Raw genomic sequence first — 18,584 nt, forward strand, 5'->3', positions numbered from 1 at the left:
CTGTTAGCATACTGTATTGTTGTCCACTTACTCAGTGACTGTTTTCACAATACGCACAGTACCCTCCAGATGTCAGGTGAAGTTCACTGCACTGATTTTCAATTTAAAGCTGTAAAATAGTTTTTTGAATTGGCCATCTGCAAAATCTTCTCTCCCCCATATGTTACAATGGCAACTGCCAGCAGCAGAGGCATTTCAGATAGCAATTCACTGACTAAAACTGTCAGGCTATTTTTCAGTGAAGGCATCTCAGCTCTGGAATTAATTTCTCCCTAACCCATGGTCAAACACAGCTTACATTTGCTGACTTCCATAACATGGGACACGGAATTGCAGAACAATGATCCTGGTGTTTGGTGACAGGGACAGCTTGAGGACCACAGGATACGGTAACTACTGTTCTTTGGTAGTGATCTATTTCGGGAAGCAGGCAATAAGAGGGAGATGAACAAAGGAAGAATGAGTTGAAATCAAGACAGATTAGTAAACTGCTCCATTAGGATTTAGGTAACATGCTTTCTCCTGTATCCGTGCTAGGTCTGGGGTAGCAGCGGTATCTGTAAAAGCTGTGGGCAGGGACCACAGCTCTGTGTTGGAAGCGAAACACCCCCTCCGCACGCCCATGACTGCCAACCTCAAACTCAGCAGCGCTCGTCCTCTGCGAGCTGCTGTTGCCGTAGCAACAGCTCTTTAAAACATGGAAAACAGGTCAGGTAGTTTCAAACTAACCACTGTTTCCAATGCGTTTTCCCCTGGAGTTTCGAATTAGCCCACCTCTGAGATGATCAGTGGGCAGCTGCCGTAGTGTCACCAGCCGTGAGGAGAAGGCAAGGCTCTCCAGTTTCACAGGCTGCGGAGGCGCTCAAGTAACACCAGGCCTGGCACACCCACCGCTCCTTCCCCACATCCTTCACAATTCCTCTTCAGAAGCAACCCCTCTTTCCATTTCCTTTTCTCTGCAAACTTGTTTTTTGTTGGTTTGTTTGCTTTGCTGTTTCTTAATAAAAGGGTGCTGCATGATTTGAGGGTTTAATCCTGTAAACCACCAAGTATAAGTGAAAGGAGCATTATTTGGCCGTAACCTCATTGCTTCAAAGGGCTCTGGATTGCAGTACCACTCAAACCTGCTGTGCTTTGTCAGAGTACTTGACGTAGGGAAAACCAATCACAGCAAACCAGGCCTGTTTGAAACCCACGAAAAGGAAAGTTAACTGGCTCAAGAGACAACACATAAAACAGTAGAGCAAAAGGATGAGCAAAAGTAGAGCACAAGATTATACAGAGAGAGATATCTCAAGCTGTGAGGTGACGAACACACTCCTACCACTTTCTCCTCTGTTTCTCTCAAGTAACACAGCTGGTGGGGTGCACACAGGTGTTCACATCTCAGTGAATAATTAGTCACAGACAAAATCCCAAAGGACCAGCATTAACTTCATTTTTTAAATTTAATGCCTTTGTTACTTTAATTGAATTTGCCTGAATATAAGGCTTATTTACATCAGACTCTATCTTGACTCGCAGTAGTATTCTATGAGTTAAAGGAAACTCTTCAGAAAGACAGAAATATAGAAATAGCCACAAAATTTCTAACTTTGCAAAAGCAAACTAAAAAGCCCATTCCATCTTATACACGCACATCACAAGCACCAAGGAGCTACCACTAGGCTATCACCAGGAATGGTATCTGGATACTAGTTCTTATCTTTAGTTCTTATCTGCCTTGTAGAGGCGCATGTTCTCACGTATGGATGACAATGATGAAGTACAGGTAATCTGAACTAAAAATAAACAGCCATTCTGTGAAAGTAATAACAACCAATACTGCAGCTATGTGGACATAGTCCTATGCTCCATTCTTAACATTAAGCTTTGCATTTTATATACACCAAACTTATAGCACTTTGAGTAAAAAAAAAAAAAAAAATCTCTTCAGAATGTGTCCAAACCTACTCTAGAAGAGAGTCCTGAATACAGATGCTTTTGACATTGTTTCACTTTGTCCCTCAGAATTTTAATGGGAATAAACTCAACATAAATCCAACCCTGTTCACAGAGTACACGTAAATTTTCTTTCCTTTATTAGTGTTTATTTTGGTTGTTACCTTCCATAAATTTTCCCTTTCATACTGGAGAAAAAGAATGTTTACTTTAGAAACACATGAATCGCCTTCAGAAAATGTAAGTACCTCCCCTACAGGTTCCAGTGGGACTGATGCCCAAGGAACTCCCATTAAGATAGCCTCCGCTTCCATTCACACGCTTGTTAAAGTAATTCCCTATGCCAAAAAGCACAATCTTCAACGAGGATACAACAAAAGAAAAGAGAAAGTAATTTTGGGACTAACAGAAAGTTTTGGATCCAAGAGAACTTTCTGGGGTGATGGGGAAGTCTGGTCTGCAAGCATCTTCAAAGAACATTTTTTTTCCATTCTTTCTTGAAAGAAGAACATCCAAATATAAAAAACATCTAAATATATTGGCCTGTAGTGACACCATGAGGGAAAAAAAAATCAAACATGTTTATAAAAAGTTCGAACTAATTCACATCTATAAGCACTACAACATGCTGATGATAATATCGTGCACTCAAGGCTGCACAGTTTGCAAAATTCTTGCTTCACAGCTACCAGAGCCCTAGCCCATGACCCTGGTCTGCTCCAATGTAAATAAAATAAGTTAAATTCTTCAAAATAGTTTAAACTAACTTCTTTTAGTTCTCACTATGGCACACTGAAAGCTGTCAGGGAAACATTGTTAGGGTTCTCAGCATCAAACAGCTTTTTGAAACAGCTATAAACCATGTTACTCTAACTTCAGAGCTTTCCTAGAGCACAATTTTGTCCTGGTGCCTCTTACTTACATTCAGAAACTAAGTTTTCTTACTAACATTCTTATGTCTGTATAACTCCTACTCTCAACACAAATATAAGCATCAGTAATACAAAGATCTTGAAGTAGATGCTACATAAGCATTAGTTCTTCAGGTATTTATTTCCTAGGAACCAGGCACACGTGCTCTAAACTAAGTAACACTAGGAGAAACATTACAAGAGGTGTAATTTCCAACCCTAGATCCAAATGCGGTTTCACATTTAGGCAAACGAACGTGATTTCTCTCAAATACTCTGGACATCTAAAGTTAACATGGCTGTCAATAGGAACTTTGTCACTGACTTTAGCAAGTATGAGATTAACCCTTCAAGAGAGGGTTTATCAATAGCTACAGCTTCACATACCGGGCGTGTATGGTTTTATTTTTGAACTGTTACTCATACAACACTAGAAAATAAGTACAAGAACTTGCCAATTTCATTCTGTATTTTTTTACCCTCTACTTGGGTGATTTTATATCATGTTTTCCACCTTGCTAGGGACTGGTGTTGTCCACGAAGTACACTTTTTATCCAGACTCAATTAACAACAATGAATAGGAAAAAAAAAAAAAAAAGTCTCCAATCACCTTACGGCTTTACACATCTCTATAAAAACCCTCACTTTCTTTTTTCTTTAACCAAAATTAAATTGACTAGTGCATAGCAATCGTACAACTCAAAATAAACAAAAGTAAATATGGGCTATGAGGTATCTTTAGGCAGAGTTCTAGGGTAAAAGTATGACATTTAGATTACTTTAATTTATACATTTCACACATTAATAAAATACAAGCAAATCAGAATTTTTATAGGAATCATTTTATAGAATAAAAGAATATTCTTGCAGAAAGATTTTGTTTTCAAGTTTCGTAGGATTTCCCTTTTTTCCCCCTCTGAATTATGCAAATGATAAGAAAAGAATTAAAACTTACATGTAAAACAAAATATTCTGGGCAATCCCTGTTATTGGCATGTGTGTGCAAAGTCCAGTCTAATCAGATGTCTACAGACGTTAATTCCAAATAACAAAGAACTCCAAGTATTAAGAGCCCTCTATTTGGATGTCTTAATGCAAAAAGTCTTCCTTCAAATTCCACGTTACTTGCAAACAAAAACCACATAGAAATTTTTCAGTTCTTCATAAAGCTCAATAGTATTAAATATCAGACATTTAATTTCTAGTATTTTGTTTATGAAATATTGTTATCATCTATGCTTAATATGTAGTCTACACATGGTACTTATTGGCTGCCGATCAAAACACAAGGCACAGAAATCTAATACGAGCTTCTTGATTATTGAGAGTTGGCCACACAGATACTAAACTAATCCAAAATTTTACTCTTAAATTGCTAGAGTGCTATCTGACAAGTTCTCATGCTCCTATTTGAGTCCAGTAAAATAAACAAACAAACAAAACATAAATGCTTAACTGAAGAAAAGAAAAAAAATACCCCATGCTCTTTACCAAACCACATAATGAGGAAACCCTCTTCAAAACGAAGGAGGTACAAAAAATTAACTTAAAACAGTCTTGCAAAATTCCAATCGCCCACTCTCCTGAGGCAAGTTTTATTTTTACCCCTTTTCATTATCATTAATCATCATACCAAAGAGTAGGAGAACAGATTTTGTTTCTTGGTGGTAAGCGTGCATGATGCTTTCATAGAGATGGTTTTAAGGAACTCAGCTGAATCCCACAAAATGACACGTGCACCCCTTGGTGTCAGCACTCACTCTGGGGATCAGACATTACACACAACGGTGCGGTACGCTGTCCTGTCATTAATAGTCATTTATGCAACATGGAAAGTATTTGGATTAAATACCACCACCAACAACCCTTTTCTTTTTTCATGAGAGAGAAAACAGAATACAGAGATCAGAAACTGAACTGTTTAGATGCACAAAAAAGCATTCTCTAAAACTTACCCAACCAGAACTGTTTTTCCCCAAGTATTGCAAAGCTCTTTCTAGGCTGTGCCCATTACCAGGCCATTCCAAGGGTCTCCGAGAGGCACAAGTAGTTGGTTATTATGGAAACAAGCGCTCCTTTAACCTGCACTGCTGTCCCAGCTCATCGGATTCACTCATTCCTTTCATTTGTTCTCTTCAAACTACGCATAAATTACAGGCATACTGTATAACTAAATATATACACTATAACTACACTTCAGACTCTATTTGAGCTAATGAGGGGGAGAAAAAAAGGACGTTAGACCTTTTTAGGTTTTTAAATTTAGACTCTGGAGTAAAGCAGTTTCATTCTTAACTCTAAACCAAGTATTTGAAAATTTGTTGAAAAACAAATTTTGTAGTGTGTTGTCAGCTAGAAGCTACTTTGTAATTAAAAAAAATACATTGCACACTGAAACTATTTGACATGATAAAAATATGAAGATAGCAGGAATGCTTTAAGCTTTCAGGTTAAGTTTTAAGTTTTAAACCCTGTTAAGTTTTACTCATTGAATCTTGGCTGAAATTTTCCAGAGGCAGACTCATGTTTGGAAACACTAGTTGACTGCTAATTGCAAAAATTGTCAAGGTTAGCCAGGGTCTAGATCCTCCAAAATACTGAGACGCCTAATAAACAGATTAGGTATGTGACTATTTTTGAAAGCTTAAGCTTGTAGTGACCTATGTGTTCTCAAAATTTTTTATGATTATAAAGTTCAGCCACCAGCAGTAGCTTAAATCCTCATAGGATTTAAGGCTGTTGGAGACATTTACAGGAGAAGGTCATCTACAACAGTCGTCTGCTCCAAGCATGATTAACTCTACCAAAACTATTCCTGACATGTTTATCTGACCAGGTCTTTAACAGGCAATAGTGACAACTTCTGCAACCCTCTGAGGCAACCGACTGTAGCAGTTTGTTATTCCATCAGATGTTCTTCTCGCTGCTTAGCTTCAAAATACACTGCTGCAATTTAAGTCTTTGAGTTCTTGTCTCATCCTCAGAGGGTGTGTGAATGATAAGTAAAAATACATAATCCTGTTATTCACATATAAGAATGTCAAAAAGCTTTTTGTTCTAGAGAGGCGTCTTCTGTTCACTTTTAGGATACAAAACTCATATTCACCTTCTAAAACTGCAGCAGTACAGTGCCAGCACTTTGGCGTGAATGATTTAGTGATCAGAGTAGCAGCTTTAAAATAATACTACAAGTTAAGACAAACAGAAAGGATGGATTCTGTTTACAGCCTAAATAATTCATTCATGTGTAAGACCAAATTATTAGGCTTGATTTTCCATTACTTACATCTAGAATAATTAGGGAAGGAGCATTTTCAAAGAGAGAAGATCGTATATTCAATATCACTCAGAGGAACTCTTTGCTCATGTAGTATATTCCCCCACTTTCTTCTAATAATAATTCCCTTTCTGTTGTTAGAATATATAAACAGGATTTAACTAAATCAGTCGGTATTTGACTTGCAGAATTAAAAAATAAAAATTTAATAGGTTGGTCTGTTCTCTTTGCCTAAGGGAAAAAAAATTTACATTTTCAGTTTACATGTCAGGCCAGCACAATCTCCCCTACTGACCGCCAGCACAGCTGTATGATACAGCCAAATAAACCACAGCCATGGCTTGCAAGTTATCCACACAGAACTCCTAGCACCGACAGCACTCCCACTGAATTACCCCCACACCTTTTATGATTTTAAATAACCACTCAACACACAAGAAGCTTCTGTACTGGCCTTCTATTACAAGAGGCTCAGAAACTCCCCAGTGCTGAAGTTCACACTGTCCTCACACAACGATCTAGATAAAGTGCATTCTAAGCGTTATACTCGTTTCACAGTCTCTCTCATCTGTGCGGTGTCTCTGAACAGAAGTGAACAAAATTCTGCACACAGACTAATTGCTGACACCAATTCACAATACTTCTGCTAATGATATGACACGGTAAGTGGTCTTCTGTTTATCTCATCTGCATACAGACCACATGAACCCAGAAACCTAAGTTTATTTCCTCAGTTAAGAAAACACGACACAGATATCTCTATTTTCTGATGTTCTTCCTGTCAGCATCTGGAAATGCTTCATGATATACAACTAAGTAAAAATAAAGCAGAATGAATCTATGTTAATACTTCATTTAAAATTGTCATATGATTTCAAGAAGGGTCTGAAATGGTTGAAACTAAATGAAATACATTCATTCCCATTAATTTGAAAGAAGACTGTATCAACAAACTCATCTGCTGCTTAAATAAAATCAGACTAAATACAGCCAAGATTTTGGATAGAGAGGCATTTCCAATGAAGATCAGGCTAGGCTAGATCTGCTTGGCTTCATTAATGAAGTTTTCATTAAATTTTGTGTGGCTTTCAGTTATTTTATGGTATTGAATTTTTAGTGAATAAATTGTCACATTGTACATTTGTAAATGATAACTAAAATACTCAGTATTTGCAATATTATTATTTCACAATGATTATGCTCTGAAGAATTTGATCTGGTTAAAACTCAGGAAAATATTCTGCCTAGAGTAACAGATGGCTTTTCAAATTTTTGTTGCTGTTCCAGAATCTTTAAGTCACCCAAAATGCATCTACTTAAACATGATACTGTAGTTACTGGAAAACATGATCTACATGTTCACTGTTTAATATTTAACAATCTGGATACCATTCCTGTTTGGAAATAATTCTACTAACGACAGAAATCATTACCCTAGCATTGCTATAGTAAATAGATTTGCCTTTTAACATTTTATCATCAACATTTTAAAAATAAAAAGTAAATATTTTTTCATTTCAAATGAAATTGTACATTGAATCAGTGCAAATGAAGTTTGGCACCTCATTCTAAGTACTGTCCACTCACAGGTTATCATCAATTAGATATCCCTTCATTGTAGTGCATGTAAATCCTTTGTTAACATTGTGTCCCACACTAAGACACATCGGGAGGTTTTACACAGCAATCAGGTCAGGAGGTTCTACACAGCAATTTCATATCTTCATGAGCGGTAAAATGTTATGATACAGTAAAAATATAAGAAGCAGGTCAATTTACAAGGCATAAATATAGCAAATTAGTCTTGCAAGCTAAATTTTAGCTGTTTTTCCCCACATTTGAAGTTTCAAACATTTTTTTGCTTATTAAAAGTTCACTGTATTTTTTGGTGAAAACTTCCATATAAGATACATTAAAAAAATGACAATAGCTATATACAAAACACCACAACATCTTGAACTGAGAACAGCAAAAGGATAAATCTGAGCAAGCTGCTTCCATGACACCTTTAGTTATACTGCTCATTTAATACACACTTCTCTCCAGCATGAACATATCTGATGGAAAACTATCATCATAATAGCAATAGGGTTATTCAAATGCCCAACACCTATAAAAAAATAAAAAAACATCTGTTCCTAAAAGGACTGGTCACTTAGGCAGTCAAAACAAGCACCACATCATTCAGTCTAATTTGGTACGGTGTTCCAAACAACAGTCTTGTGAGCTGTGAGGCAGAAAGACTAGAAGTAGGCCCATTAAATAGTTAAGCCTCATTATGAAAAGCTGCTTATATCATACATCATTAACATTTCCGTGAATATCATTATTACTTCTTCAAAGACATTATGCCACTTCTCCTCACAAGGAGTAGTATATTGTTGACATCAAGGTTTGCTGTGAATAAAACATCACTTAACCCCAAATAAAACCGAGTAGATTAAGGTTTAAAATACTGCTTTAATTTTGTTATTTGCTGCATGCCTTAAAAATAAGGAAGCATGTAAATAAAATGAATGCCTACAGTCAGAAGTAATCACTGAAAACTAAAACCCAGTGATGTTTGAGCGTGAAGTATATATTCAAATTTTAATAAAGACTGATGTTTCAACAAGCACTGGTCTCTTTTTGTAAGATTTATACCTTGAACACTCCCTTTTCTAAATGCTGAAGTGATACGTACAAGTACTTCACCAGAAATGCATTTACCTGAGACTGACTAACATCAAAGAGGCATATTTTGAGGTTTTCAGAATTTACCATGAGACCACATATGTAGACCACAGAATAACTGAAAGCGATGATTCAAAAATCCAACCCTCCAACCCTATACAAATTCCTGGTCACAGAAAAGGCAACACTGAAGAATGCTTTTTTCTTTTTTTAAAGCAAGAAGAAATGCAGTAAACAACACCAACAGCAATCCCTACCTGTTGTTCATGGAAAACAACATCCTTGTCCCAAAGCATACATGACAGGGTACATTTGGAAGAACGTAATATTCCAGGTTATGTACAGTTTCAGGAGTAAGTATAGTTAAAAGTTATTTTATAATATACCTGATTCAGTACAATGCAAAACTTGAAGGTCTGCAGTGGCAACTTTTTCTCATCAATTCATGGAAAATGACTTCAGTAACTAGCACGGACTGATCAAGAAACCGAGGGCCATCAGGACCAACAGTCAACAGGAGAGAGAGGGATCTCAAACTCTCATATGGCATATCAGTTAAAAAATAGCAAGAGCAGCTTCTGATTTTCAAAGCAGATGGACTTGAAACAGTGAAAAACAAAGTGTAAATACGTACTTTCAGAAGAAAAAAATGCTGTTAGCTTTTTTTTTTTTTTTTTTAAAGTTCAGATTGGTGACCAGAGCATCTTATTTTCTTGGAAAAGTCTCCTGTTTTCATTGGCAAGTAGTTCTTAAAACATTTACGTCAGAACAGAAAACTACACACACAAAAACTTTCAAACCAGACTTAGTGCAAAATTCATTTTGCATCATTTTATACATTCATTTATCCACTTTATGAGAAGAATTTCCTGCATCATTTATTTACATTATCTAAAAACATTAGCAAGTGCGTAAGGCTAACTGCTATTTCTGCATTATATGTCTGTTTTAGCAAAATTAAATAACTGTTTATTGTTTTATTAAAACAGTAGAATATACTAGTAATTCTAATAGGATAAAGTATCACTGAGACCTAAAGCAAACATACTGTTTGCCCAGAACTGTCTCCTAATTCTGCAGGTCTCACTTTATACAGATAAATAAGCAAACTGATTATTTGCAAGGAACGATAAGGATCGTTTCTTCATCCTGTTACCTTCTCCCTCCTACCAGTCTCTCTGTAGCGTTTCTGCTTCTCTCCATTTTATGCTGTAAGAGACCTATACATTAATAAACTTCAAAGTCTTTCTATGCGATACACTCAAATACCTCTTCTCAGCATGGCACTGTCTCACTCCAGGCTCTCAAGTGAAGTGCTTGCTGGCTGCCAGAGCTGGCACGCTGTGTGTGGCTTACAAGGGTATATGGTTAAGAAAGCTTTCAGCGGATAATGGTATCGTTCAAGCAAACAAGTTAGGTTACCTCCAACTTAGACAACCTCCTTCTATACAGACAGATAGAGTACTATGAGAGTATACTACCAGTAAGTTAGATTGTGTTCATTTATACCTTAATTCCAGTGTGTTAATCCCTTCTTTAAATAAAATGATGACTGTCAGCATTTAACGTCAGGATCCCTTTCTAGATCCCATTAAAGCTAACTCCAACCAAAATACAACAGAATGATTTAGTACAAAAAGTTTTCATTATTTATCCCTTTCAAGAATTGTCTAAAGACTTCACGTCAGCAACTTAAAACATTCATGATGATCTTATAAAAAGTAGACAATATATTATGCATGCTGCCCACTGACTTGGCCTTTCAGAAACTCTCTCGCAGGCTACTTACCAATATTGCCACTCACTGTCTAGAAGATAAAGGGAAGCCCTTCTAAAATGTATAAATAAATAATAATTGCCTATGGTTCAAACCAGCAGGCTGTTAAAACCAGTATCCTGCGTGACATCAGCTGGTACTACATGTTTCTGAGAAATGTATTCCTTTAGTGGGCTACTCTGAACAGTGCATCCATTATTGATAAGTCTTCCTAAACTCTTTCTTAGGTTGGTTTACCCATCAAAGTATTTGGCTTTTGTCATGCTTAAAACCAAATCTCCCACAAAACTAAGTAACGTACATTGCCCATGTGGATAGCTATTCATTTTTTAAAACCCTATTTGTTCCTCGATCAGAATCATTTGTAGCAACAAATCTTACAACACTGCCTGGCTTTTTAGGAACTCGAGGACAAACTGTACATCATGCAGCTTCTAAAGCCTTGCACATGCCAGTCACACTAACACGACCAGCAAGGTTCGCCTACCACACACAGCATCGTTACTTCTGAAGATCAGGCCTCCCCCAGGTTTGGTTCTAGGACAAACTCTTATTTCAGGAGGAAAACTCACATGTACAAGCAGTATCAACCAGCTCCACAGGATTATTCATGTGCAAAGTATTCATGAATAAGCACTTACTGAATCAGGATCTTTAGCATTTACAAAAAAAGAAACGTTTTTGCTTGCATTTCTTAGCAAGTGATGGAAAAGATGGAATGAATTTTCAATCATTTTAAGGGCAGTTTTATTGCTACTATAATAAACCCACTTAACTAACAGCCAGTTATTTTCCAATGAATAATGCAAGTAATTATTTTGTTAGTCAATTATCAGGATGACTATTACATCTAATGGTCAAAAAAAAAAAAGCCTAAAAAAATACCCAAACTAAAATCCAGCTTAATCAAAACTCTGTCAGCAACAGCTTGTACTGTGCTGTTAAGCTGGCTTTACTCCAGTAGCTTAAAATTTAAGAGTCAGCTTTATGTAGAAATGCAGTAAGTGAAAACTGGAAAAAAAAATCCCACACCTACAGCTGTCACCTAAAATTAAACACAATGTTTTTCTCCAAATCCCAAGTGTACTTTCAAAAAGGTGCTATGTGATCATATTTAGCTACTGCACTGCAGTAAGGAACACGTTTAAGCTACAGCAGATAAACTAAATTTGTTCATTCAATAATGTTAAAAAAATAACAAGAGTAAAAACCAGGTGTAATTATCTGCAAGTTTCTGAACAAGAGATATTTATGCCACTTTGAGAGCATCCTAAAATTAATATACACATATTACAGCTTAGCAACTTTTTTTTTGGCCCTGCTATAACTTGCAATGTAGGCAAAAAGAAACAAACTACACAGATCTTGGAGGGGAGAAAAAAATCCTGAACAGATAGACAGGTGTTAGATATAATAACTCTACATAGAGAGATACATGCTATTGGAATAATATCACTATTTTGCACAAGCCAGATTGTTAAGTGATCTTAACCATCTCCAAGGATATTGATTAAATGTCTCCATCCAGTTTAAAATGTTTATGATCTCACTGAGATACTCACTAAACTTGACAACATTCCTCACCTGTAGCAATTTTTTTTTTAATGGAACTGGGTCAAATGTGAAAGTTCTTGTAACTTAAGTTATAAAGAACCAAAAATACTTTTTCCAAAACACCTGTAGTTAGAAAGGAGTATATTTATAATGTCACATGGCACCCATTATTAAAAAGGTCCTGCATAAAGCAAACGTACTTATTTCACAGCCAGTATGAGACATTACGATTAGGTAATTGGATAATATTCTTGAAAGATTACTTATTTTGCTTGTAATCAACATAATTTTAGAATGGGATTAATTATTTTGGCAAATATAAAACAAACAGCATATTTAAAAGTATAAAAATGTACTTACAAAATCAAAGTCTCCATCTTGAGGGACTTTCCAGTTATCAGGGAAAACATTTTTGGATATGTGATAAGGTTCGTGCATGTTCTGATTACAATTTTCAGGGCTTTTATTCTTGGAATCTTGTTTATCAAAGTAGTCCATGAAAGAAGGTCTTTGAACTTGCGGTGAAGTAGCATTTCCTTAGTTGAAAGAAAAAAAGAAAAGAAAAATTTAAAGATATAAGATTTACTGCACTGTAAAATAAACTCCATTTTTTAATTTTCTACAAGTTTGCAGAAACTAATACAGTCATCCGTATGTGGTGCATGCCTCCATTTGTCCCCTGAGGATCTTTTGCATAAAAGCTCATAGCCGAAGAATGATAATTTTGTAGCAAGATACAATGTGGAGAAATGTTCAACACATTTCAGAGTTGCACACGAATAATATTAGAAGTTACTTCATGCGATATCTATTTGTTGTTATAGAAACTGAATAACACAAGGTGCTAAGCATCCCTTTGGGTGCTGAATGCCCTTAACTTTAAGGCCTGGTCCTCATACACATGGAGGAAAGCAACAAAGTTCCAGTAGTTTCACACAAGGTATGACTTAAAAAGTTATTTAGAACTTGAGAAAAAAAAAAAACAACACGCAAACCATGTCTAAATGCTACTCCATCAAATTCACTGCCAGTTTAGGATTCTCAGCATATTATGGGATCACACTCTACAGATGGTTGTAAAGCGCCCATCTCTATGGAGTGGAAATCCTGGGGGATTTTTGTCATCATGTATGCAGCTGCAAGAGCTTTACGAATCAGATCAAGATCACTGCAAACTCCCATTCTAATATCCTTTTCATGAAACTAAATTTTAAGAAAATATCTACAACACTGAATGACTGAAATTTGCTTTTATTTCAAAACAAGTTAATTACTAAACTGAACAATAACTAGAATATAAGAAACGTCACCTCAGAGCCTATATTCTGCATAGCATTATGATTCATGAAACACATATTTGCTTACAGTGTAACACATCCCACAGAGAAATGAAATACATTTCTCCAAGTAAAATATGAAACAGGATGGGAAATATAAATAACCAAGCTGAAAAAAATTGCAGGTAGGACTGCAATTATAAATATTTACAAAATTTTTCAATTATAAATATAATAAAAGAATTAGGATTTCTTTTATAGAAACCACGAGTTTTAAACAGTGAAAAATACTGGAAATACCTTTTTGAGCCTGTTTCATGATCACTAGACCTTGCTATCTCCACATCTGGCCTTATGTTTGTTTTTATTATTTCATTAGGTTTTTTTTTTTGTTCCTCTTTCACCTCTTATTTCATCATCTATTCCTATGATAACCCATTCTCTGTCCTGCAATTTTTTATTCATTCTATTTTTTCTGCCTGATTAATAGCTATCTTTTTTTAATTAAACCTTCTTTCTGCACAACCCTCTTTTGTAGCATATTGATTTATTTATTCTTTTCCTTCTGCCTTTTCTATATCATTCTGTAGGAGTATATTTTCTCCTGGGTTTTTGAATGTGTTTTTCTGCCTCAAGTATTAATCTAAGCTTTACTGTACAGGAGTCCATTTGCTTCTCTCCTGCTCCATGATGATTCCCCCATTCATTCTGCCATGTTTTCATACACATCTTCTCGCCTCATTTTTTTTTTAAACAGTTTTTCCTTCCGTTGTAGTCATATTCTTTTCTAATCCCAGGTCTTAATTATCTCATTGCTCTATCATTTATTTAATGACAACTATCAACCATACAGAAATATTCAGGGAATTAAGCTCCAGGTTGAATTTAGCAGACCACAGAGCAGATATCCTAGGCATTTGTAGATCACCTGAGTCTGGAGCAGTAGAAGGGATGAAAAGAAAGCAGCAGGGATGCCACACAAAACAGAAATAAGCACTTAAGAGTAAAAATAGAAGAATTTATACTTCAACAAAGCATAAATTCAGAAAACATATCCAAGAGAAGGTAGTAGCACGCAGAGGAAGAGGAGGGTAAAACCAGAACACAATGCATTGTTTTAATTTTATTTTATATTTCTTGCTGATGACTTCCCAAAACCCATGAAACTATTCGTACAAGAAAGATAGGACACCACATTGATGACCTTTCACATCCAACTTTTTTCTTTTGCTCAGACTGCTGCACTTGAGTTTCATCCTTAAGACATACTTTTAAACAAGATTAACAATGTCTCTGTAGGAAATGCTGAAGTACCACTATGTTGCCCATTACAGGACACTCTCCCTCCTCTCATGTAACAGAAAATACTAAATATTTCCAAGCATTACATTTTAGAGCTCGTTATAACTATCTTCCCTACCTATGCAATAGAAGAATGCCTACATATGGAAAAAAAAATAAAAAATAAAAAACAAACAAACAAACCCTCCAAATTCCTTGTTATCAAATGCATACTAAGGAAAGTGGGTCAGCAGGATTAGAAAATTAAATTTCCCTGAAATGAACAAAACATATTTAATTTACACTTTCAGGACTTGCTTTACTTGATTTGACAAAAAAGAATTTAGGACTTGCTTCTGATTCTAATTTAGTACACAGTTAGTTAACCTACTCAATAGAACAAAAGCTGCTTTCATCCACTGCAAACACAAAAACTACCATGCAAAACCAGAAATATTATTCCTGAAAAATGAGGTGTTTCAAAGTTTGTTTTGTTCCAGTGCAAGGACAAAAAATCAGAAATTTATTTCAAGATTAACATTTTATTTTATTGTTACAAGTAATTCAAAGCGAAAAGAGACTCCTTTTGATGTCCAGCTAACGCAACATGAAAAAGTTTAGTTAGTATTTCATGGAAAAAAGGACAGGTTGACAGCTACTAGTTTAAAGACCCTCCAAAGACTCTTTTGTGTGTTGACTTTACAGAAGACTTAAGACTCCTTATGCCAGAGTAAAGCAACATAGGTTGTACTGTGAAACTGTTTGCAAGTCATGGAATGCAGCGACTACCACGGATGCTGGAAAAATGCGTTCTACCTCTGCAATACCATTGATAGGAACACAATCAGTGTGGCTGTTCCCACAGAGTTGCGTAGTAAGATTTCCTCCAAAACATATGCTGGATAAAATGAACATGGCAATGACTTATGTAACACAACATCAGCTCTGTTACCCTATTTTAAATAACATACTGTAATTAAAAGAACTATAATGGGGAAAATTAATTCTAAATAGGCATTTCGAAATAAGAAAGAATACACATTCCATTCTAACGCATATCTTGATCAAATTCGATTTACATCATCTATAAATAATAATCATCAAGGCCCCTTCCAATACAAACCATTCTATGATTCTATGATAAAGAAGAAATGCCTTCGTAATGATGCATTTCCAACAGCAAAATATTAATGTTAAATTGATTTTAAATCCTTTTAGAAGTCCTTCAATAAACTTCTATTATTCTATTATTACTTTTTCTGAGGAAAACTTGTGCAAAGAAGAGATTTGTACAGAAGGTACAGGTAGAGCCTGAACTATTAAAAAACATAAAGTATTAAAGTACACACATATATTAAGTATAAAATGTAATTACAAGGTTTTAGGGTAACGATAAAACAAATCAGGTTGGAAGGGATGACAAGAGGTCCCTATACCTCTGCACAATTGGACACTGCACATCTTCTCTGGGCTACCCTCATGAGGAAATAATCTATATCAAGTTTCTTTTGTTTCAATTTATGTTTTTCTGAATCGTCCTGCCACACACCAGCAAACAGCCCAACTTCACGACATTCTCACAGATACTGTAAGGCTACTTTTAGGTCCTCTGTAGCCACCGTTCTCCAGGCTGGACACCTGTTACTGCCTCAGCTTGTCCTCGCAAACTAGCCCCAACTATTTAGGTAATCCTACCCTGAACTCCTTCAATTCATGTTTTTCCAGTTTCAGGGAGTCAAAACTGGACACTATTCTAGATGTGGTCTCACAAGTACTGAGCAAAAGACAACCACTTCGCTTGATATGCCTGCCGGTCATGCTCTTATACAGCCCACGTGCTCCTGGCCACCTTTACTCCAGCGCACTACTGGCTCATGCCCACCAAGACCCCCAGGACCATTTCAGCAGAGTTCCCCAGGCCGTAGCATTACTGGGGTTCTTCCTTCTCAGTTGCAGGACTTTGCCCTTGTCCTTGGTGAACTTCCTAAGGTTCATTCTTCCAGTCTGTCTAGGTCTGTCTGGGTAGCAACCATGCCCTCAAACATATTAACCATAACCCGATTCTGGGGATGTTCTGGACCATGCTTGAGCTTGAGGAATGCCATCTTTAAAGAGCTGCCAGCATTCTCAACTTCCTTTGCCCTTCAGAACCGCCTCTGAAGCTGCCTCAGTAAGTGCCCTTCAAGTGCCAAAATCTGTTCCCTGAAATCCAGGGTCTGTACCTAACTGTCCCTCTCACTCAGGTTCTTCAACTCCTCCATGTCATGGTCAATACAGTCAAGCTGCCATTGACTATCAACCCCAACCAGTTGTGCCTCGCTTGTGAATAGCAGACCCTGCAGTGCATTACCTCTCTTCAGCTCCTCCAGTTCCAGCATCAAGAAACTCTCTCTGATGCCTTCCAGAAGCCTCCTGGATTTCTTGCTGCAGTGCCTCTTCCAGTCGATGTCAGGGAGGTTTAAGTCCCTGTGACTGACCAATAAACCCCTAGATTGGGAGAAGGCTCAGGGATGATGGGCAAGGGCAACGTGCTCATGAAGCCAAGGGAATAATGTAGGGCGTAATCACATCACGAAGCTAAGGTAGAGTGCAACTACAGCTGTTGCAAAGAAAACTAACATTATCTCAACGCAAAGGACAGTTTCTTTGTTTACGTTTTCCTAAGGGAAGCCTCTAAGGCTTTCCCAGGCAAAGCCTTCTCTCACACCATTACTACCAGGGCACTAGACCTCTTCTGCAGCTGCAAATCTACAGAGCGAAGTTTTCCTCCTTTTGCCAAAAGCCACAAGTTTCCCCAGCCTTCCCCATCCTGGGGATCCCCATCTGCCGCTCAGCTGACTTACATTTTCAGCTGCTGCCCCTTCTGTGAAGTCAGGAGATGAGGCTCTCCTAGCTGCAGCGCTTCTGTGAAGTTCCTGCCAGTATCTTTATTTCCTTTGAATAAATTCCTTTGTCACTATGAGTGTGAGAAGCCGTATCACAAGTGGCTTTAATCTTCCTTGGACTATCCCCTTCCCTACAAAAGCTACAGCAGCTTACACAATAACACATACTTAGGCTTTGTGTTTCATACCTAGCCTACAACACAGTGGCAGGTAATTCTCCTGGGAAATGGGAGCTGGGAGTGGGGAATACAATTGGGCTGAAGAGATCCTGGATTTTAGACTTCAGTCACTGGGCAAGCTCTCCAACCAGTACACTACCGCATCAAAAGTGCATACAACCACCGTCTTCATAGATGGTCTTCATAACTACATAGATAATGGGATCGAGTGCAGCCACAAGTTTGCAGATGACACCAAGCTGAGTGGTGCGGTCAACAGGACAGAAGGAAGGGATGCCATCCAGAGGGACCTGGACTAGCTTGAGGAGTGGGCCCATGTCAACCTCATGAGGTTCAACAAGGCCACGTACAAGGTGCTGCACCTAGGTCAGGGCAATCCCAGACATGAGGACAGACTTAGAGAAGAACTCATTGAGAGCAGCCCTGCGGAGAAGGACTTGGGGGTTCTGGTGGACAAAAACCTCGACAGGAACCAGCAGTGTGCACTTGCAACCCCAAAGGCCAACTGCATCCTGGGCTGCATCAACAGAGGAGCGGCCAGCAGATGGAGGGAGGTGATTGTCCCCCTCTGCTCTGCCCTCATGAGGTTCAACCTGGAGTACTGCGTCCAGGTCTGGGGTCCCCAGTACAAGAAGGATGTGGGGCTGTTAGAGTGGGTCCAGAGGAAGGCCAGAAAGTTGATCAGGGGGCTGGAGCACCTCTCCTGTGAAGGACGTCTGACAGAGGTGGGGCTGTTCAGCCTGGAGAAGAAAAGGCTACGGGGGTGACCTTATTGCTGTTTTTCAATACTTAGAGGAGGCTTATAAAAAAGATGGGGAGAAACTTTTT

The 18,584-nt window shown here is 37.5% G+C and overlaps 1 protein-coding gene across 1 annotated transcript in view; it reads right to left on the reverse strand.

Annotated features, from left to right (window-relative positions):
- STK3 (serine/threonine kinase 3) overlaps positions 1-18,584 on the reverse strand; it is a 144,659-nt gene that overhangs the window by 41,787 nt on the left and 84,288 nt on the right. The window contains exon 10 of the mRNA XM_035546366.2: positions 12,495-12,670. Coding sequence (XP_035402259.1) covers positions 12,495-12,670 — 176 coding nt within the window. The remainder of the gene's footprint in view (positions 1-12,494; positions 12,671-18,584) is intronic.

The sequence above is a fragment of the Cygnus atratus genome, chromosome 2 (assembly GCF_013377495.2).
Source record: "Cygnus atratus isolate AKBS03 ecotype Queensland, Australia chromosome 2, CAtr_DNAZoo_HiC_assembly, whole genome shotgun sequence".
NCBI classification, from domain to species: domain Eukaryota; kingdom Metazoa; phylum Chordata; class Aves; order Anseriformes; family Anatidae; genus Cygnus; species Cygnus atratus.